We start from the raw sequence: 21,399 nt of genomic DNA on the forward strand, positions 1-21,399 counted from the left end.
GCCGTCCCTCGTCCAAGTCAACAACCAATCATATATTTCAACTCTCTCCACCTCATACAATGGTTTCAGTTTTCTCTATGGTGATTTCTCCAAGACATGACATCATTTGTTCTCTTACCTAGGCAACAAATCTGCAAGTGTTAATATTAAGCTAATTAAAGTAGTCCAAATATCCTACCCAACCTTGTTGCCATCCCTAGCCCAAGTCAACAGCCGATCATATATTTCAACAATCTCTACCTAGTACAATGGTTTCAATTTTCTCTAAGACATTGTTGACCTATGGTTGACTTACATTTTGATTATAACAAACAAATTGCTTATATCGCTAACAATCGCATTTGAACGATTATAGAAATTGTGGCAAGTTTGATCAATTGAAGATGAAATGATCGCCTTTCGAATACTTGCAAAAATGAGCAATGCAAGACGAGATAAAAGCCGTGATATACAACAAATCATTCAAGACAAACATTGAAGCTATTAGATTTAGATATCTTGAATTCAAGTGTAAAGGTAAAATACTTTAAAAATTGGCAATATCATTTGAAGTTCAAGATGAATTTTTATGCATAAAGAAAAATGACGTTTCTAATATTTTCACATGCAAAATTATTTTTCAAAAGTATGAACTTTATTGCATATTTGGGAAGTTTCAAAAACCTTGAAAAATAAGTTTTAAAAATATTCTTCAATATGTCATATTTTTCCAAACAATAGAAAACATTTTCTTCGTACCGGACGTTTTCGGTATCACCGGTTTGTCCAGCGGTCTAAATAGTAACCGTTTTGATTTCTAACCAAACGGATAGTTAACTGTCTGATACATACCGAACGTTAGGTAGGACAGAAATTTGATCTTTTTTACCGCTATAAATACCTAATCAATCTACACTCAATGTAAGAACTTCCAAGAGCATAAAAGTGAGATAGCATTGATCTTATCTATTTAATTTTCAATCTTTGTCTAGCTCTATCAATCTATTCATTTTAGAAAAACTTTTGATTGGTTTAATTTTTTAAAAATCATTTTACTCATCAAAGTTTTTCTCATCTAACTTTTGAGCTTCATTTATTGCTATTTCTTAAAGAGTTAGCCTACTATTCTTATTATACTCAACTTTGAATACGTCATCAACTATAAGAGAAGTTTCAATTTGTAAATCCTTTATTTGTAAACTTGAGGATCGTGTTAAGGTCCCTTAAAGCTTAACATTGTAAAAGGATCAATACTCCTTATTTGTAAGTCATCAGACGTTTTGTAAGGGTTGGATTGCATTATAAGTTAATCACATTTAGTGGAAAAAGGCCTTACTCATGATGGAGAGCTTGGTGATGAAGGACGTAGGTCGTTGGGTTGGATAGAGCCTCTTACTAAATCGTTTGCTTTCTCTATCACTTTTACTTGTTATTTTTTTATTACGTTCTTTGCATTTGTCCGCTTAGTTTCACATATGTGCAAACTTGCTTAACTATTACATTCGCTTGCATAATAACTTTAAAACTTGAAATTAATTGTGAAAAAGTTTCGAAAACCAATTCACCCCTCTTAATTAGTCAATCTTAGGCTTTAGGACATGACATTATTTGCTCTCTTACCCATGCAACAAATCTGCAAGCATTAATATTAAGCTGATTAAAGTAGTCCAAATACTTGTTTAAAGATAGAACTTTTGTACCTACATTCGCAGTTTTGAAATGAGTAGAAATTTTCTCAAGTTTCACAATATTATGTGAAATAACATCCCTAATAAAATGGAATCTAATATCAATGTATTTAGATCTATTATGTAAAACAATATTTTTACTCAAATGAATAGCAGATTGGCTATCTGAATAAAGAACAACTTCTTTACCAATAAAACCAAATTCTTGTAACAGGCCTTTAAGCCAATTACCTTCTTTTATATCATTTGTAGTAGCTATATTTTCTTCCTTAATAGATTATAAGGTAACAATTTCTTTAAGCTGAGATTTCTTGCTTATACAAGAATTACATAGATAAACATACAAACAGAAGTAGCTTTTAGGTTATCTCTATCACCAGCATAATCAGAATCAGTGTAGCCTCTCATAATAGTACCCTCAAATTGTTATCTAAACTGAATTGCTAAATTAGAAGTTTTCTTGATATATCTGAGTAGTCATTTCATAGATTCCCACTATACCTCCCTAGGATCAAACATATATCTATTAAGTACGCTTACAAGATATGCGAAATCGAGTCTTGAATAAACCATAATATACATAACAAACCCAACTGCATTAGAGTATGACACTCTTACCATTCTCTCTAGTTCTTCCTTTGATTAGGACATTGATCACTTGAGAGTTTGAAATGATTTGTTAAAGGCAAACTAACGCTCTTTGAATCGGACATAACAATTCTTTCTAATAGTTTCATCATGTAAAGATTTCTAACATAGAATTAATAAGCCTTCCATTCTATATCTCTTAATTTCAATACTCAGAGTTTTCTAATAGGGTCTAAGTTCTTAATTTCAAATTCAGATTTTAGATTTTTTTTAATTAACTCTATTTCTTTTATATCATGACTAACTGATATCATGTCATCAATATAAAGAAATAGATAATTTGAATCTTTTTCAGCATTTCCTTTAAAATAAAAATGGGTATCAAAAATAATTCTCTTAAAATCAAGTCCAGTCCAAAAGTATCAAATCTTTCATACCATTGTCTTAGAATTTGTTTTAAATTATAAAGATTTTTTAAGAAGACATACTAAGTTAGATTTCTTATTGATTTCAAAGCCTTTAGGCTATTTCATGTAAATGGTTTCATTAAGATTTTCATTTAAAAATGTTGTTTTAATATCTAACTAATCCAACTTCCAATTAAACTGTGTGGCTTAGACTAAGATTACTCTAACAGTTGTAAATTTTACAGCATGAGAAAATATTTCATAAAAATTAATCCTCTTTTTTTTAGTAAAATATTTTGCTACAAGTCTAGCTTTGTATCTAATGTCATTTTCATCATTTCACCTCTTTTAATATTATAAATTCATTTATAGTCAACCACCTTTTTACCTCCTGGTCTTTTAATTAGAACCCAAGTTTTATTCTTTTTTAAGTGATTACATTTCATCATACATTGCTACAAGCCAATGCCTAGACTCTTTACTACTCTAACTTCTTAAAAAGAATCAAGTTCATTTTGAATCAGGTTTTGAAAAGTTAAGAGTGAAACATCTACATCAAACCTAGCAGGAGGTTATATTTGTCTTCTTTGCTTATCTCTAGCAAGTTAATAATCATTTAAAGGTTGATTTGTTTTCAAATCATTTTCATATTCATCAATAGAAGCTCTGTCTTTTGAAGTTTCATTATTTTTAAAATTATTTTTAGCACCAGTCTGATGATGAAACTCATCAGTTTCACCCTTAATGTGCTCCACCTCAATTTCAATTCCCCTTTCTTCATCAGTAATCTGATTTGTAGATTTAGGTGTCTTGTCAATTTTAAGGCAAGGAAGATCATACTCATTAAACACAACATTTCTACTTATTATGATCTTAAAGCCTTTGATTTCCCTTAACCATAATCTATATTCCTTTACTATAATCAAGGAAGACACCTTCAAAGCTCTAAACTTTAATTTGCCTACAAATTGAAGTGTAAATGCTGCACATCCAAAGAGTCTACAAACTTTCCATTTCATTTCTCTTCAGGAGTTTTAAGTTTTAAGGAATATAGCACTTGTAAAGCTCCTATTTATTAGTTAACTAAAAATTTTTGTAGCCTCACCCTAAAATAACTTTGGAAGGCCAGAACTTAAAAGTATGCATATTACTTTTTCAAAACAGTTCTATTCATTTTTTTAATTAAGGATCATGCTACATGTATAAACTTTTTTTTACAAACTCCCTTACTCACTCCTCACAATGGGATGGGTTCCACAAGCCGACATTTTTTAAATTCATGTGGGGTCTGCTAATTTTGTAAGAGTGAGTACACCATTTTGTCAACAAGATTTTGTACAAATATCTTTATCCTTTAGTTAAATCATTTTTTTATGAGTTTGTGTTTGGGGATTGTTGTTGATGAGATGACATCAACAATGGTGGCTAAAAAATGGTTGTAATCATAATAGCGTAAGGTGTAACACGGTATTTTATAGGTGGTGGGGTAACGATAAAGACATAGGTGGTGGTGGTGGTGGTGGTGATGACGACAGTGATGTAACAGTGTGTTACAAGTAGTGGCGGACGCAGATATTTTGAGTTGGTGGGGCACAATCAAACTTACAAAAGATATAGATTTACGTTTATCTCGAACATCACCAAGTTTAGTATCCTTTTTATTTCCAACATCATTTCATTCTCTTATCTCAAATAATCATTTCATTAACATTGTGATCATCAAAAGAAAATGCATATTTACGTTTAAATTATTTTTCCATCATAATCAATGAATACAATCAATTCAAGTAAAAAATATATATATACACAAAAATCACATCAAATTCTAAATATTATATCATCAACTACATTCCAGTTCAAACAAAGAATAAAATCACAACAAGAAATCGCCTAAACTAGATTGAAATTGGAGTACTTGATCATATCCTCAATTCCATTTAAAAAAAAAAAATCGTCAAAAAGAATTTATTTCCCAAATAATGAGGTTTCAAATCTGATTTCTGAAGGAGAAAAAAAAAAAAAAAAAAAACTTAATTTTCAGCGGTGGGTCACTTGACCCCCCAGGACCCATTGTGGATCCGCCAATGGTTACAAGTGGCAACGATGAGAGCGTAGCATTGAGTATTACAATGATAGTGGTGGTGATGGTCGAGGAAAGCTGATTTTGTTAACATTATGTGTGATACATTTTTGTTAACAAAATGTAAAAAATTAAAAGAAAAATAAAAAGGAAAAACAATTTTTGGAAATAAAAGATGTTTAGTACTAAGTGCGGGATTAAGATTTTTTTGCTGGACATGTTCAAGGTGGGTCCCAAACTTGTAGCGTTATTTTACTTTTTATTTTGGTCACTGAAATTGATTTTGAACTAAAAATCTATTTTTGTTTAAATTTAACCATTCTATCTACTTTCTTCAACTAAATAAACGAAAATGGTAACATAATTACTAAAAAATATGAGATGAACATTGCACGAGTGCATATTTTTTTTGTCACGTTATTGTCCACGTGTATCTTTCTTCTTCTCCACTCTCTAAAGAGTAATGCTATATAGTCTTGTTGGTATTACGTTGGCATCACAATATCAATTTAGATGGTACCTATGAGATATGATCAATGAAATGAGAAATTAATTGACTAATTTGATTGTACAACCCATTTTATTTCACATTAATGTCATATAGATTGATATTTTAATACCAATAGGTTAAATGACATCACTCTTCTCCAAAGCACTCTCTCTTCACTATCATATACAGTAGAATTGCAATGATGATGGCATCAACACTTTTGATGATAAGGTTCTTAATTATAAACAAAATGCTTATATTAAATAAAGTAAAAAAAATAATAATAAAAAGAATTGCTAGTCGTTGAATAATTTTTCCGTTAGACTTAAATATAACAAAATAACAAGAGTTATATTATTTTAAAATTACTTTTTATAGAATAATATTTGTTTGTAAAAGGTAACAAATATTCTGTAAGAATATATATGGAAAAATAAGTGTATTCCATATATATATATATATCAACTGTTAATGCGTCAAGTTATAAACCGTACATGAAAAGGAAATAAAACATCCGACGACCAAGGTTGATGTTAAATTGACGACAGACCAAATTGCACGAATTGCTTTTCTCAAATGGAAAGCGAGAGAACAAAAAACAGAATATGTATCTATGAAACAATCAGGCTATTGTGGTCCTTAAATTTTAATGCTTTGGCAGCGAATTGGTCCTTTACCTTTAACAAGTTGTAAGTTGATTCTAGCATTTTATTATAGTTTCACGATCAATTCTTAGTTGAGATTGTAGTACTCCCATGCCTTTGCTTGCTCCTCCTATGCTTGTCTCAGTAGTGCTATTTGAGCCCTTTTTCTTTTGATTTGGTAGATGAGCATTACGTTTGGTTCAAAAGTCATGATTTTCAGAAAGTCGCAATATCATGTTCTAATTAGGGTTGGCAACAGCTTGTTACCCGTACTTGCCCCAGGACAAAATTTTTCGTCTTGTACCTGACCCGATTACTCGATTAAGCGGGTAATATCCTCCTCATTCGAGACGGGTCCCTCGAGTATAGGGTTTGATGGATATTTTTACCATCCTTAGTTCTAACTAGTTAGACTAGTTAGTGAGCTATTCTTTCAGGTAGACATATATAGTTATGCAAAGAACCAATATTCGTAATTGCTAAAAAGCAAGAGATTCTTGAGATGGAATCGGTAAAAATCTTTCTTTTCTTTTCTTCTTCTTCTTCTTTTTTTTTTTTTTGTGTGAAAACATGTTTCATTTCGACTTTATAGGTATCGGTAAAAGTTGCAAAATAAAATATAACTTCATAAAATTCGATACTTTATAATAGCATGACCATTTTAACACATCTTAGTTCAAAATAATCTTTTTAAAGGCAGATTGTGTTATTATAGCCCTTGTTTGAGCCGCCCCATTTAAAGTAAATGAATGCATTTTTAGGCCTTGTTTGTGGCCCTTTAATTTCAAAAATTGAAGTATGGAATATTGATTGATGTTGAAATGTGTGGTTAAAAAAGAAGGAAATTTTTTTTATATATGTGTAATATTATTTTAATGGGGAATGTGTGGTAGAAAATGAGTACTGTAGAAAAAATAATGTGGTAGAATGTGGGAGAATGGTTGACAAACAATGACTTAAATAGTGATTAATGGAGAATGTGTGATTGAAAATTAAGGAAAAGTTTTGAGTTTACGTGTAATATTATTTTATTAAAAAATGTATCATTGAAAATGAGTTTTGAAAAAATGAATTATTTGAAAGAATGTGGTTCAAATAAGGGCATAATGAAATATTGAAAACTAACACGATATATTTTAAAGATTAGGGCTGGGTACCAATGGTGCAAATTTCCCCAACTATTTATTACCGAGTTATTCTAATTGTACGACAACGGTTGACAGCGTACGTGTAGTTGCAATCGTCTAGCGGATTGTCAACCCTATAACCGATCCATTAGCACTTTATTGGCACAATTTCCCTCACACATACACAGTGTCTTGTCATCAGCTCTCATAAAGCCAATCGAAGAGCTTCGTATTTCCAATTCCCTCTCCGGCTCTCCCCTTCTCACTGCAGTCAAAATTCCCTTATCTCATTATCAAGGTATTATTTGTTCTTTTTTCTATGTCTATTTTCTTTAATGAGCATTTGTATATTTTTTTTAGTAACTGCGTATGGTAGTTTAGTTAAGTAACTTCATGGATACCCATTTTTGTTTTCAAACAGAATATTTTGTTAATCGATCAAATGGTTTTGATTTACTAGTGGTGAAGCTTGTTCTGATTTTAATTTTGCTCTTCACGAATGGGATTATGGGAATCCAGATTTTTTTTTTTTAATATGTAATCGTGCAAATGGATTATGATTTTGGATTCAGTAGTCTTGATGCAGTAATTACCTGTATGGTGTTGTTGTTGTTATTATTATTATTATTATTATTATTATTATTATTATTATTATTATTATTATTATTATTTTGTGGGGTTTCTTTCTTACACTGAGTAGAATCGTTGAGTATTATTTTTTCGAATCCAAAAACATTAGATTCTATTAGGTCGGTTGTATTTAAACCTTGAAAATTATGTCTAATTCGGTTAATCGATGATATTTGTTTTACCTCTAAAAAACACAGAGAAAAAAATTGAATACCATTTTCCATGCTGAAACCAGAGTTGACAAGTTTTCTAAACCAGTCTTGATCATCCATGAAAGTTTGTATGGAATGATTGATTGAATATCAAACTGCATTTCTTACCCCCATGTGGCTAGTCGACTCGGACGAAAGAAGGGGTTGAAAACTAATTCAGTGAAAGCTTGATTTTAAATATGTATTTCTCCATTGATGAGTGTCTTTTTTAGAAATTTGGAGTCATGTCTATTGTTTTGCCCCTTTTTCCATAAAGTTTCTTCATCTTAATATTTGCTGGGAATTATCTCTCTTTTTTGAAAAAATTCAGTTTGAAGTAATTAGAAAATTTGGATTAAAAACTTGTTCATTTTTTTATGACATTACCCTCGGCTTTGGAGTTCATCGGTAAAAATAGACATACAAAGCATAGGAAACTTTTTAAAACTGTAGTCATATTACATTGAAGACCGTCAAACAAAAACAGTAAGTTTAGAAGAAGGTCATCTAATTATTGAGGTTCTAAATGCACATTCACTCTATCCATTTGTCTCATAGTGTTACAGAGATTATTCACCTTTGATAGATTCTATTCTAAACCCTTCAAAAGGTTTTATTTCAGTGTAGGGAATCATAACATTTGTTAGAAAGCCATTGTCCATCTTGCATCCAGGGATTTCCCACTATCAGTTCGTGAAGAATTTTGATTTCTACAAGCTTATTTAATAAAAATGGTGAATCTTAAATAAAATTTGAGAAAGTGGTTGGTACTCAATTACTCAAGTCCAGCCATTTGTCACTTAAAACTTTGTTACCAAAAGCTTATCATATATGAGTCTTTTCACCTTAATGATTGGTCCATTACATGTACAATTTCGCAAAAACTTTCCCCGTGTGCTAAATTAAACATTTTTTACATGGGGGTGGGTTGGCTTTAATGTAGCTTGGGTCCTGCAAGTCGTTATGTAAATTTCTCTCTCTTTTTGGCTGGGTAGATATGGCTGACAACGGTGGTCAAGTTAGTGATAGAAGTTCGGGAAACATTCATGTTGTGCTCAATGAAAGAATTCTCTCTTCTATGTCACGGAGATCTGTTGCTGCTCATCCATGGCATGATCTGGAAATTGGTAGAGTATCTATATCTTGAATATTGGTCACAGTTTTACGAATCCTATGTAATGAGTATGAGTATCAAATATGGCTCAGGTTTACCTTTGGTTACCACCTTGCATCTTTGACTGTTGTGTAACTGATTCTTGCAACCTTGGTTTTTGAAGTTTCCATTATGTAGATTTTTTCCCTATACCTCATGTTTATGATTTTATCTCTTTTACTATCTGCTTTAATATTTGTGCAGGGCCAGGAGCACCAGCAATTTTCAACTGTGTGAGTGGTTCTTCTGCTTGTATACATGTTGGAAACTTTATATTTTGTGAAACCTTCTTGGTTGATCAAATACACATTACTGTTTTTATGAGCCACAGTGGTATGGATACCACATGTTTTTCTTTGGTTGTCATGTCTATAATGCACAACTCCAAAGGACAATCCCATCTATGTGTACTATAATTATTCACTTCCACATTCACAAGTTTGATTGGAAATCACTTACATTTTCTCTGTTGGAAATCTGTATTGCCTTGTACCATCACCTTGCTATATTTATCTTACCTGATGATTTGTCAAATTTTTCTTGTAACATATCAAAACTTTACCAATGATTATTCTATTGATTCCAAGTCACATGGCAGGTGATTGAAATTGGAAAAGGCGGCAAAGTTAAATATGAGCTTGACAAAGCCAGTGGCCTTATCAAAGTGGGTAATTATATCGTCTATGTGCCATGAATTATGAAATTGCTTTATCGTTAAGAAATATCATTATTTCAAATGCCCAGTCCCCAGTGTTACCATATTGGGCAGGTCCTGAATTCATTTTTGTTCACTAGTTGTAAAAAGCTAATCGATCCATCTACATTTCAAAATATGCCTCAATGTTTTTACTCGATATGCATATAAGGGCAACTTGTATCTTCATGGGAGACTTCAAAGATCTTAATTTTCATCCCTACTGACATTTCATTTGGAATGAAAGTTTACTCTAGTTATCTATTTACATATTGGTATCCTTCTTAATTTCCTGGCTGCTGCTGTACTGTATTCATCTCATTGTGATAGTTATTGATAAAAAATTTATATGCTCTTATTTATGCACACAATTCCATCTTTGCCAATTTCCTTCTTCATGTTTGTTTTATGAATCTAGGCACTTCGGTCATTTTCAATAGAGTTTCAAGGCGTTGCAGTGTTTCCACAGTTGTAGCTTGATTGCATGGTTTTCATCATTAAGAACTTTTCCTTGCTCTTTCTTTAATACAATACACATGTTATGTCTGGTTTGTGTTCACCCGTTTTACGTGAATTCGACGAAGTAACATGAGGCTTTTTTATTTTTTATAAACACTTCTGTAGGTTGATAGAGTTCTCTACTCATCAGTTGTCTATCCACACAACTATGGTTTCATACCGCGCACCATTTGTGAAGACGGCGATCCCATGGATGTTCTGGTCCTGATGCAGGTTTCTTCCATATTTACTAATTATTTATTTATTTATTTTGGGGTGGGGGGTGTTACTCGGGTAATTCCTATTCTAACAATAGCTAATTAATAGACCTCAACATTGACACCTTCTTGAACAGGAACCTGTACTACCTGGTACTTACCTGCGTGCACGTGCAATTGGATTGATGCCCATGATAGATCAGGTATATGTCTTTCTTCGTGCAATTCAATTGACAAGATAACTTTTGGGTTGGACAAATTATGTCTTGGAGTTCTTAATGCCTCTAAGTGAAGTGTTCTCACAAGTTCTCGCACTACTTTCAAAGATAGGTTTGAGAAACTTACAATCATTTTGGCGTTTAACTATTAAGCCCTTGTTTGTGTCCCATTATCTAAGAACTTGTTTTTATCCAAACTTATTTTTAACCACACATTCTCCCGCTAGAATAATTTTATGCATAAACTCAATTTTTTTCTACTTTTTAATCACATTCTAAAATAAAATAAAATAAAAAAAGGAGCTCAAACATTGCTTAAATAAGGGCCGATTTGATAGAATTTATTTGGGAATAATGAGTTATTGAATAATTTTTTTTTGAAAAATATGTGATTAAAAAGTAAGGAAACTTTATTGGTTTGTTTGTAGAATATTTTATTGGGTGAATGTGTGGTGGAGAATGATTTTGTAGCAAACAATTTATATTTTTAAAGGATAACAAACAAGGGCTAACATAGCCTACTCTAATTTTGTGATAATATTAATCTTACTTGTCATTTGCTTTAATTAATTTTGGAAGCAAAGTATCGATTATTTCAGTTATAACCTTACTCTTCAAAGAGAACTAAAGAGATGTGTAGCAGACTAACCACTCTGTCAATGTTTCTAGTATCTTAGAAATCTGTTGTAGGCTAAAAGTTTATTAGATTGTTCTTCCATGTCAATTTGGAAATTCTTTCATTTGGTTCGTAAAATAATTTTTCAAGTGAATGGTGCTACAGGGTGAAAAGGATGACAAAATAATTGCCGTATGTGCTGATGACCCTGAGTTTCGCCACTATACGGACATAAAGGAACTTCCACCACACCGCCTTGCTGAAATTCGCCGCTTTTTCGAGGACTGTATCCATCAAAATAAATTAGTGCTCATAGTTTCATACTCATGTTTTAAATTCTGTGCATTAATAATTATTGCTCGTTTTTGCACGGAAGTTACATGATTTCACACTTCAACTAAATGTACTTCGCTGTCCTGTATATTTGTGTTCCACATCCTTTACTTGTACTGAACAGACAAGAAGAATGAGAACAAGGAAGTTGCAGTAGAAGACTTTCTACCTGCTGAAGCAGCAAGTGATGCCATCAAGTACTCAATGTGAGTCAACTGAAATTTCTTCTACTTGTACAGTAATTCGACTCCCCCCCCCCCTCCCCCCGTTCATATGAATATTTGTGTACGACTTTAAGCAATCTCTTCAGCATTTTTTTTTATTTTTTTTGGCATGCATATTATTGCAGGGATCTGTATGCTTCCTACATTGTCGAAAGCTTGAGGCAGTGATTCGCTCAAAGCCTTTTCAAGCACAGATGTGTATGTTAACAAGATTAGGCAAAAGAAGCTGATAGTCTTTTTACAGTATAACCATTTAACCTCATAACAATTTTACGTATTCTGTTTCTCTTTGTCTTGGGTATACGATCGTACCCGTGTGGCATTACCTCGCGTTTAAAGAACCCTTAACAAAGGATGATAAGTAAGACACCTTAAAAAATGATGATAAGTAAGACACCTTAAAAAATGGTTTGACTGTCATGATGTAAAGTTTCATGGTTTTGTGATTGCCATTTGCTGCAAAAATTTGCTGTTCGAGTTTAGGAAGAAGCGACTTGACATTATTTGGGCCGTGTTTGGTGGGGCTTTTGAAAAGCTAAAGACTATTTTTGTGACTAAGAAACTGCTTTCGAACTTGTTTGAATAATCTTTTGAAAGTGTTTTGTCTGATTAGAAGGGCTTTTAAAGGAAGCAAGTCCAATATGATTTCCTTGGAAGACTTTTCTACAAAATGTAGAAGTAAAAGGCACAAGTCGAGCCAAACAGGCTCTTAAATTCTAAGCAAAGAAAATTTGATTCGATTGTTACATTGGCAAATTATTAATCAAAGCAATGCTCATTTTTGTCTTTCTTCATTTTGTCACTATAATCTAACCTTTGTCTCATCGCACCCCAATTCCTTCTCTTCCCTGGAAACAAGCTTCCAGCCAGGAAAAGAAGCCACCCGACCAACTTGCCATCCATGCAGCTAGAAACTCATAACATGGTATTTATTTAAAGATAAATCATAAATATTAAATTTGCTATAGTAAAATCTACATATAAGGGATTTGAGCCCTAAACTCTTTTTCTCGATTACGTTGATATTTGAAGTTGGTATTCAAAGATTCAGTATAATGCACGAGGCCAACAAGCTTGAATGAATAATTTGGTTCGTCTAAAAGTTTACAATTGATTTCAAGAATGACATTTGTTACTAATTAATGCAGAAAGGTTCACTTGGAGGCCTCACACTCATACACATGGCAAGCACCCAAGAATTGGTGTAGAATGGACTAATGTCTGAAGCTGTCAAATAAAGTGTCGAGGTCGTTGCATTAAGTTTTGTCGAAGTGATTCACCCTCTACTATTCAAAGTCCTTTACAATCGGAAGAGGGTCGGACAAGCACGTCTTCAAAGTTGACTGATGTGACGTATGCAGTTAATGAGTGTCAGGAATGTCAGCTTAGTTTATAGAGTGGCTGACCTCTTATAAAAAATCTATCAATGTAATTAATGTGTAATAGAATTGATGTAATAGTTAGAGTAGGCAGATCAAGCCAAGTTGATCCAATCCAACGGTGACTACGTTGACCTAATCACAATAAATAGGCAATACTTATATCAATCGTAAGATCTAGAAGAATAATACAAAGAGGAGAATACAATACTTTCATTGCACACTATTCATCTTCTTCCACAAGAATATCTATTTTATAGTTAACACACTACGAAGCACGCCCACATGCACATTGTCCTTCAACGACACATGTTGGCCATTTTCAAAGGTCAACAACATTCTCAAACTAGGCACCATTTTTCTGGATATATTAAGAAATAAATATGGTGGTTTTCACTGCCACGCTTAATAAAGTAGAATCCTGATACCCAAAAAGTTGGGGCATGATAAAACATTCATAAAAATCATAAAAAAGACTGCAATTTGTCAACTTTATTATGTTATTTTCTTTTAAATCGAATACCTAATAATGGCTTGATCATAATTTACACAAATATGAAGCACGAGCAATATTGAATTTCATTACTCTTTACACCATGAACACACTTTTCTTCCCCCCTTCTAATCCTGCGAATTTTTATATTTTAACAAACTTTGTAATTACCATATTATCATCTGTGTACCACATTGCGAGTCTTGTGAAACCAACGTAACTTTATCTTTATAATTAATTCTAATATTAAATTTCAGTTAATTCCTTTTAACTCACGAAAAATCATTATTTAATTCTACAACAGCCTTGAATAATTCACATCTTTTAAACAAATAATAATTCTCTTGACACGCCCTCGGGGCACTTCTCCACTGGCAAAGGACGGGTTCTCTCAAAACTGGCAGGTCAGAGGTCGTGGGTTCGATTCTTGGGGCTCTTGGAAGGCAAGGCACATACTGGAAGACAGGATTTATCCTGGAAGGCAGGAGTGTCTTGGAAGGTAAGGCGCAACATGAGTTGGCTCACTAGGCACTTTGGCAGTCCAGTTGGAGAGGTGCTCGGACCCTGGTCAGTTGGAGGCACATCCCGCGGTTTAGCTGGTCTGTGTGAAGAGGGGCCGGATCACAGACCCAAAAAATAGTCATCGAAGGCGAACACCTTAATAAAAAAAAAAAAAAAAAAATTCTCTTGCCACTATCAACTACTAAGAGAATATAAACAACTAATCTTCTCTCTATTTTATTTCGAATTAAGATGAAGGTAGCATTTCTACTTGACTTGTACAACGTCGATTTTCTATGACATGTATATGGCCCGTGTATATATCAAATGCTTCTTGTTGTGGTGTGACAAATGAGATGTACCACTATCTTGCTTCCAGTTAATCCTTTTTTTTTTTTTTTTTATAACAATCTGCTTAGACTTTATTGTTATCTTCACTACAAGATTCTATAAAACAAAACTTTATGCTATCAACTTCACGCGTATTTTTTCACAAGTATGTAGTCAAACATGTAGGTTAATTTCATCTAGGAATGAAAATGGAACAAATAGGGACCAAGAATATATATACCCGTAGGGACCTCTTAACGCTATGAACTTTTGCCACTTTATTGAATTACTTCCAAATTCAATATAATGTTTCAGTGGGAGGTTCTGCCACCAATAAAAATGTATTTGTACGTGTGCAACTTTAACAGGAGGACTCCGTCTTCTTTAGGAAAGAACACATTCATAGTATCCTCAGCATCGTGCCTTTCTATGTAGAATTATAAATTATTGTAGAATTATGATACTTTTTGACAACTTATTGCTAAGTGGTTCTTGCTGACATGATGTTGATTCTTTAAAACTTTATAAATAATGTTATAACACAATAACTCTAGTCTGCTGCATCTCTTTCTTCAATTAATTTTTTATTTATTGCACATTGTCACTTTTTTTTTGTCACTTTTTGAGATTTTTTGTTACTTTTTTCTGTAACTTTTTTGAATCTATGAAGTTTTGTTTTTAATTTGTGTCACTTTTTTAGTAATTGTCATTTTTTTTTAGTGTTTGTCACTTTTTTACGATCGTCTTTTTGAAATTTCTATCACCTTTTTTTAATGATAAACATTACTTTCTAATAAAAGTAACATTGTATGTAATTTTTTGATAAAAAATCGATACTAAACTTTTAAAAGTGACATTGTAAAAAAAGTGACACAATTTTTTTGAAAAAGTGACAATTTTATTAAAAAAAAAAAAAAAGTGATATTGTATCACTTTTTAATTTTACACAGTATTTTTAACTTTCAAAAAACTTTTCATATGATTTTTTATGATTTAAAGGGTATTTTTGTAAATTACCCTTTAAATTTTTTTGAGGCTCTTTATATCTTGAGGTCCAAGGAAATGTCTAATTTACCTTGGATCAGGGCTTGGCCTAGTCAAGGGAGGGGATTGTAACGCATTGTCTATAACGTAAATATACTACAAGTGTATAGCGTTATGTTTTGTAATATAAGATAAAGTAAGAATCTTGAACCCACTAAGATTGAAATTAAATTCTCACTGAGTTCTATAACTATTTTAGCTTTTATTTTATTCAGAAGATCAAATTTCAGAATCAATGTTTTTATGCTAATCTAAAAATAGAAGTGATGGAAATTTCGACTAGATTACGTAAGGTATACGAGAAAGTTGTTAGGGTGATAGAGCCTAGATAATGATTTCACCGCACTATCAACAATGTTTCTCAATTTATAAAATTATTTTTATCAATTTCCTTAAGTTTATAAGCAAGAACTCTAATTAATTATATTCCCTCTCTTGAGTGTTGAACAGAATGTGTCCCTATATTTGAATTCTAATATCTCTATTTCGAATCAAAATCTAGATATAATCACGTTTGTAGTTCTTAAGTGGAATATGCTTCAAAGATTTTATACCTTCTCTTGGAAACTACAAAATCTAGGTTGTGTTATTCTTAGATCACACCTAAATCCCCTCCCTAGAGTGTCGAAATTTATCCTTCAATGAATTAAATATTTCATTAGCCGCTAAACTTTTGGATATGTCACAGTTGACTTACCGAACTTTCAAACTTGTCCCGTTGGCCACTGAACTTCACCCCGTTATTTCCCATTACTCACCGGATCAGATCTGTTAGTTGACGTGTGTACGTGGCAGACGGGAAATCTAGTTGGCCGATTAAATCCTTACAAGTGTTAAATGAATTTCCACTTAAGCATCCATGTCAACGTTGGAAGCATGCTTTTCTTTCCCCCACAAAATGAAACATGCCTAACTCAAATCATTAACTCCCCAACTCTCCAATTCGTAAAATCAAAGAACACCCATCCAACTGGAAGCCCTAATTTCCCCAAATCATCCCAAATCGGAGCTCCAAATCAAGAAACCTTCGTCGGCTAGGTAGAGTACTACTCCAGTAGCATACCCTAGCGTGAAGAAACAACTCCCATTCCTATGTTTTAATCTGCACAATGGACGAACAACACGAAGGTAAATCTCCAACTTATGGGCTTTAAAAGTCCGATACTTGTGCATTTTAAAATTTTGGTCTTTGCAACTGCTATTCATTCGACACTTATGGGTTTTGTAGCTACTATTTTTGGTTTTGTTCTCTCTATTCGATACTTCTGGATTTTTTTGATGCTGTTATTACTCTGACACTTATGGGTTTTACCAATACGAACAATCTCGAGTTTACATGGTTAGTTGTGGGAATTGTAATTGTACTGGTAAGATGAGTTAATTGTTCAGCCAGATTGATGTAGTTCGATTTTGCTGGACATAGCAAATACATTTTGTTTTTAGCAAATATGATCAATCTCCACAGTGATATAACAAATACTATTTTTTTTTGTTTGGCCACAGTTCTTTGTTCTCTATTTGATGGTTTCACGGATTCTTCCTTAATGTGGGACAAAGATAATAAGTTGAATGAGCTGGAACTACCCTCATCAGAGGAACTACACTCCCAATGTTCATCCGATGAGGATGACAGTTATCAGTTCCCCGAATTTACTTTTGGTGAGGACATGAAAAATCCTCAATTTGAGGTAGGGCAAATATTTAGTTCCGCATCAGAGTTTAGAGAGGCAATTCGAACATACGGTGCATTAAATGGGTACAACGTAAAATTTAGGGCAAACGAGGAAAGACGAGAGCAAGGAATTTGTAAACTGGGCTGTAAATGGCGGATATGGGCTTCTAGAATGGATGCATCTAAGAGACTGCAAGTAAAATCTTACACTTTAGAGCATACATGTAGTCGGGATCGGTTTAATTGACACTGCAATTACATATTCTTGACACATCGATATATCGAGCAATTCAAGGCTGACCCAGACTAGAAAATCGAGCTTATTTTGGCAACAGTGAAGAAGGGTCTTTGTACAGATATTAATAGAAATGTGGCGTGGAAGATGCGAAGATATGCCAAAGAGGTTTTAGTAGGAAATTTGCAACAGCAGTTTTGACAGTTGCGGTCTTATGCAGTAGAGGTTCTTCGTACAAATGTTGGCTCGACAATCATTATCGCATTACAGGAGTAGGTATTTCAGGGAATCTACATATGTTTTAGTTGTTTTAAGATCGATTTTCGAGATGGTTGTCGAAAGGTAGTAAGGGCTGACGGTTGTCACCTACGGGGTTGTTTCGGAGGGATAATTTTAACTACATTTGGTCTTAACGCTAACGACTGCATTTATCCCGTTGCATATGCAGTTGTTCAAAAAGAAAATACAGCAACGTGGCGATGGTTCTTGACCTATCTTTCAGAGGTTATTAGTATTGGAGACGAAAGAGGTTGGACGCTTATGAAAGATAGACAGAAGGGGCTACAAAATGTGGTAGATGAGTTTTTTCCCTGAGGCCGAGCACAAATTCTATGTACGACATATGTACATGAACTTCTTTAATGCTGGGTTCAAGAGTAAGATTCTTAAGAACTACTTATGGCGTGCTGCCAAATCGACCACTATTGTCGACTACCAACATTGGATGCAACAGATTCGTGGACTTAGTAAGGGGGCATACAAATGGCTTAGGGATAGACATCCGTGAGAATGAAGTAGATCACATTTCTCGGTGCAGTCGAAGAGTGGCAGTCTGCTTAACAATCTATGCGAGGTGTTTAACAAGACTTTGTGGCAAGATAGGGAAAATATGATTTTGTCAATGTTAACTTCTTTACAATTAACCTTCATGCATAGGATTCGAACGCATCGGTACAGGATGAGGAGATGTATTGTACATTTGTGTCCGAAGATCATGAAAAAACTGCACAAAATTGTTGAGAAATCACGTGAATGCACATTGCACTTTTCTGATGGGCAAAATTTTCAGGTTGAATGTAGCTCAGGGACATTTGTAGTTGATCTACAGGAAAGAAATTGTGCATGTAGAGAATGGGAACTTAGAGGCATACCTTTCATGCATGCTGTTGCAGTAATTTGGGATTGCAAAAATGATCCAGAAGACTTCGTTGATGCCTGCTATACGATTGAGTTGTATATGAGATGCTATGGTTGTATCATGCATCCAATCAACGGTACGCGATTATGGCCACAGTCGAATATGGTTGATATCATTCTCCCATCGTGGATTACACCACAAAAGGGGATGCAACAAATAAATCGTAGAAAAAGAAATGATGAAGATAGGATAGTGCATTCGCAAGCAAAGACCCATCTCTGGAGAAAGGGATGGGTGAACATGACATGCTCATTTTGTGGACAACAAGATCCCAACAAATGGTACCACTCTAGGCCGGATGCACCAGATTCTATGAGTATTATCGATTCATTTTTTAGGTGGTATGTCTATTAATGTTTTCTAAGGTTGGTTTTCCTTCGACAGGATTGGTTTGAATGAAATTTAGAACCAGTAGACACGTATACCGATAGAGCGATGGATGAACGAGTTACTACACATTTAATTCATTTTTTAAATGTTAGTCATCATATTTTGTGGACAATGAGAGCAACCTGATAATGTTAATCTTTGGATGCGCAGGGTAAAATGGTTCTAGAACGAGCATCGAAGGACCACAACCAAGGGAGTGAACGCACTTTCCATTTCATCCAAACACCGAGGGTGTTTCATGAAGCGTGGATGGGTGGACTAAGATCTGGTCCATCAGAAACAATTTGCACTCCATCAGTTCATGTTGATGTTCCGACCGATTATGTAAACCTTGATGATGTCGTCAATGACTTGGTTGACATGGGAATGCGGAATCTGCCAGTAGGAGATTGTCGAGGACAGGAGAACGACAATGCATAAAGTAGATGGCATCGGCAGGACTGAGCATTTGCAAGTAGTAATTGTGTGCTTTGAGGAAAGCTTTAACCACATCTTTTTATCGGACGCTGGAGAAGGCAGAATCTACCATTAAACTGATTTTTGAATGGGCATATATTTCTCCATCAAATCTAACATACGGTACATGATTTTTGACAGAACATTGGTCTTTTGGACTAGCTTTTGAAGTCTCAATTGGAGTCCAGTGTAAATGATGTTGACACTTAATTGTAAACCTATTGCTATGTATGATAGCTTGGGTATATATTCTGAAAACATATTAATGCCTCGAAGAACTATTTGCTGATTTGTGATGTGTCAATGAGCAACTATTAAAAGGCGTTGGCAAGATTTATGATAATATGTTGTGATGTGTAAATGAGCATATTTTGGACCACAACCATGTGTTGTATATCTACTGTAGGTACTCCAAACCACTTCAACATGGGTAAAGTAGTAGACTTAAATGTATTGACTGAGGGGTCCTCAGAATCATTTGTAATACCTGAAAAGGACAGGCATATCACCAAATAGCAAAGGTCAAGGTTGCAACAAATATTCATGTATATAACATTATATGCTAAGAACAACACAGATGTAGCACGTGCATAATTTGGCTTCCGAACTAAAATCTATTTAAACTGAACTAGATTAGCAGTAGATCAACATTTCAAGTCCGGTGACTTTTTGGTTCTGTTAATTTTTTCTTTTTCCAGTTCAGTTTCAGTAATGGAAGAGTCCAGCAGGACTAAAGTAAAAACCAAATAAATATATAATTTAATAGCTTCGAACTTGCTACTGGTACAGAAATTGTCATGTAATGGACACCAATCCATTGATATCAAGATTTAGAGGCTCAGAAGCCTCTAGATCACTCCTTGACAATCTCTACAAACATGCAAGCTTTTAACTATGTATGGTTATCCTAGGAATAGAAATTTTTGCACCGTATTATCTCATTTGAATCAAAGACACATTGAAATTACAAGCGCAAATTTCAAATTACTGGGGTTGACCTACAATTATAAGTTTGACGTCTACAAATAGATTATTAAACTAGTAAATTACACAAACTTGAGAATAACGTAAATGGTTCACTTTCATGAAACTCCTCCATTTTGTTTCCCATTATATGTCTCTCCTTTTCCCTTGCGGAAAGTAAATTTGACTAGATATCCACATCCTTCTCTTAGGTTATTTTAGTTACATGTGTCAACAAACCCGACAACTCATTAATTTCTGGTGTGGCACTTGATTGAGCCTCATATTGACAATGTTCGTCTGCGTCAAGCCACTTGAAATAATTGCAATCGTTAGTACAACAGAAGAATAGCCGTCCTAAGTTTTTCGTCCTCTTTTCTACCTCTATGCATTTTTGGATTCTTTTGCCACATTTTGGACATGCACGGGCAGTCCAGTAAGTAGTGGCCCGCTTTTCGGCGAACATGACACATCCCTTTGTTCCTTCCTCTCATTATAATATGTTGCAACAAACAAATATCATTAAAATTAAATCAATAATCATATGTACTCCATAAAATCAAGCATACAAGAATTTGAAGACAATTATTCAACCATTAACAGTTTAAGCCTCAATTCATGGTTCCATATTTCTTATCTTCTGGTTCCATATTTGAAGACAATTATTCAACCATTAACAGTATTTTTTTAAGATGAATACTCCCAGTACCTCTAAAAAAATGACAAGTTGAGAGCATAGCAAAAAATTTATGAATCGTTACATTTCTCTTCGGACTGTTGTATGAAATGAATTATGTTAACGCACTTTTGCGACAAGTTGGGGATTATTCACGGACCTCAGTTTCTTCATGACACAACGAATCTTGATCCAGAAAATGATGAAATCAATGTAAACAAACAAACGTAAACGACATAACACTTTCAGCTAAAATTACACCCCATATTTTAGAACAAAACATT

The 21,399-nt window shown here is 33.6% G+C and overlaps 1 protein-coding gene across 1 annotated transcript; it reads left to right on the forward strand.

Annotated features, from left to right (window-relative positions):
• Window positions 1-7,103: 7,103 nt before the first annotated feature.
• On the forward strand, window positions 7,104-12,103 carry LOC111376260 (soluble inorganic pyrophosphatase 4-like). Its single transcript, XM_022999209.1, has 9 exons — window positions 7,104-7,301; window positions 8,820-8,951; window positions 9,182-9,210; window positions 9,576-9,641; window positions 10,296-10,403; window positions 10,525-10,590; window positions 11,387-11,507; window positions 11,679-11,760; window positions 11,904-12,103. Exons 2-9 carry the CDS (start codon window positions 8,822-8,824, stop codon window positions 11,944-11,946), a joined length of 645 nt encoding a protein of 214 aa, XP_022854977.1. The 5' UTR covers window positions 7,104-7,301; window positions 8,820-8,821; the 3' UTR covers window positions 11,947-12,103.
• Window positions 12,104-21,399: the final 9,296 nt, after the last annotated feature.

The sequence above is a fragment of the Olea europaea genome, unplaced genomic scaffold (genome assembly GCF_002742605.1).
Source record: "Olea europaea var. sylvestris unplaced genomic scaffold, O_europaea_v1 scaffold1478, whole genome shotgun sequence".
NCBI classification, from domain to species: Eukaryota; Viridiplantae; Streptophyta; class Magnoliopsida; order Lamiales; family Oleaceae; genus Olea; species Olea europaea.

Excerpts from the sequence above, each read along its gene's own strand:
- LOC111376260 (XM_022999209.1), top strand. The coding sequence starts at position 8,822 with ATGGCTGACAACGGTGGTCAAGTTAGTGATAGAAGTTCGGGAAACATT. Across the intron at positions 8,952-9,181 it reads ATGGCATGATCTGGAAATTG|GGCCAGGAGCACCAGCAATT; the intron begins GTAGAGTATCTA and ends ATATTTGTGCAG. Across the intron at positions 11,508-11,678 it reads TCGCCGCTTTTTCGAGGACT|ACAAGAAGAATGAGAACAAG; the intron begins GTATCCATCAAA and ends TGTACTGAACAG.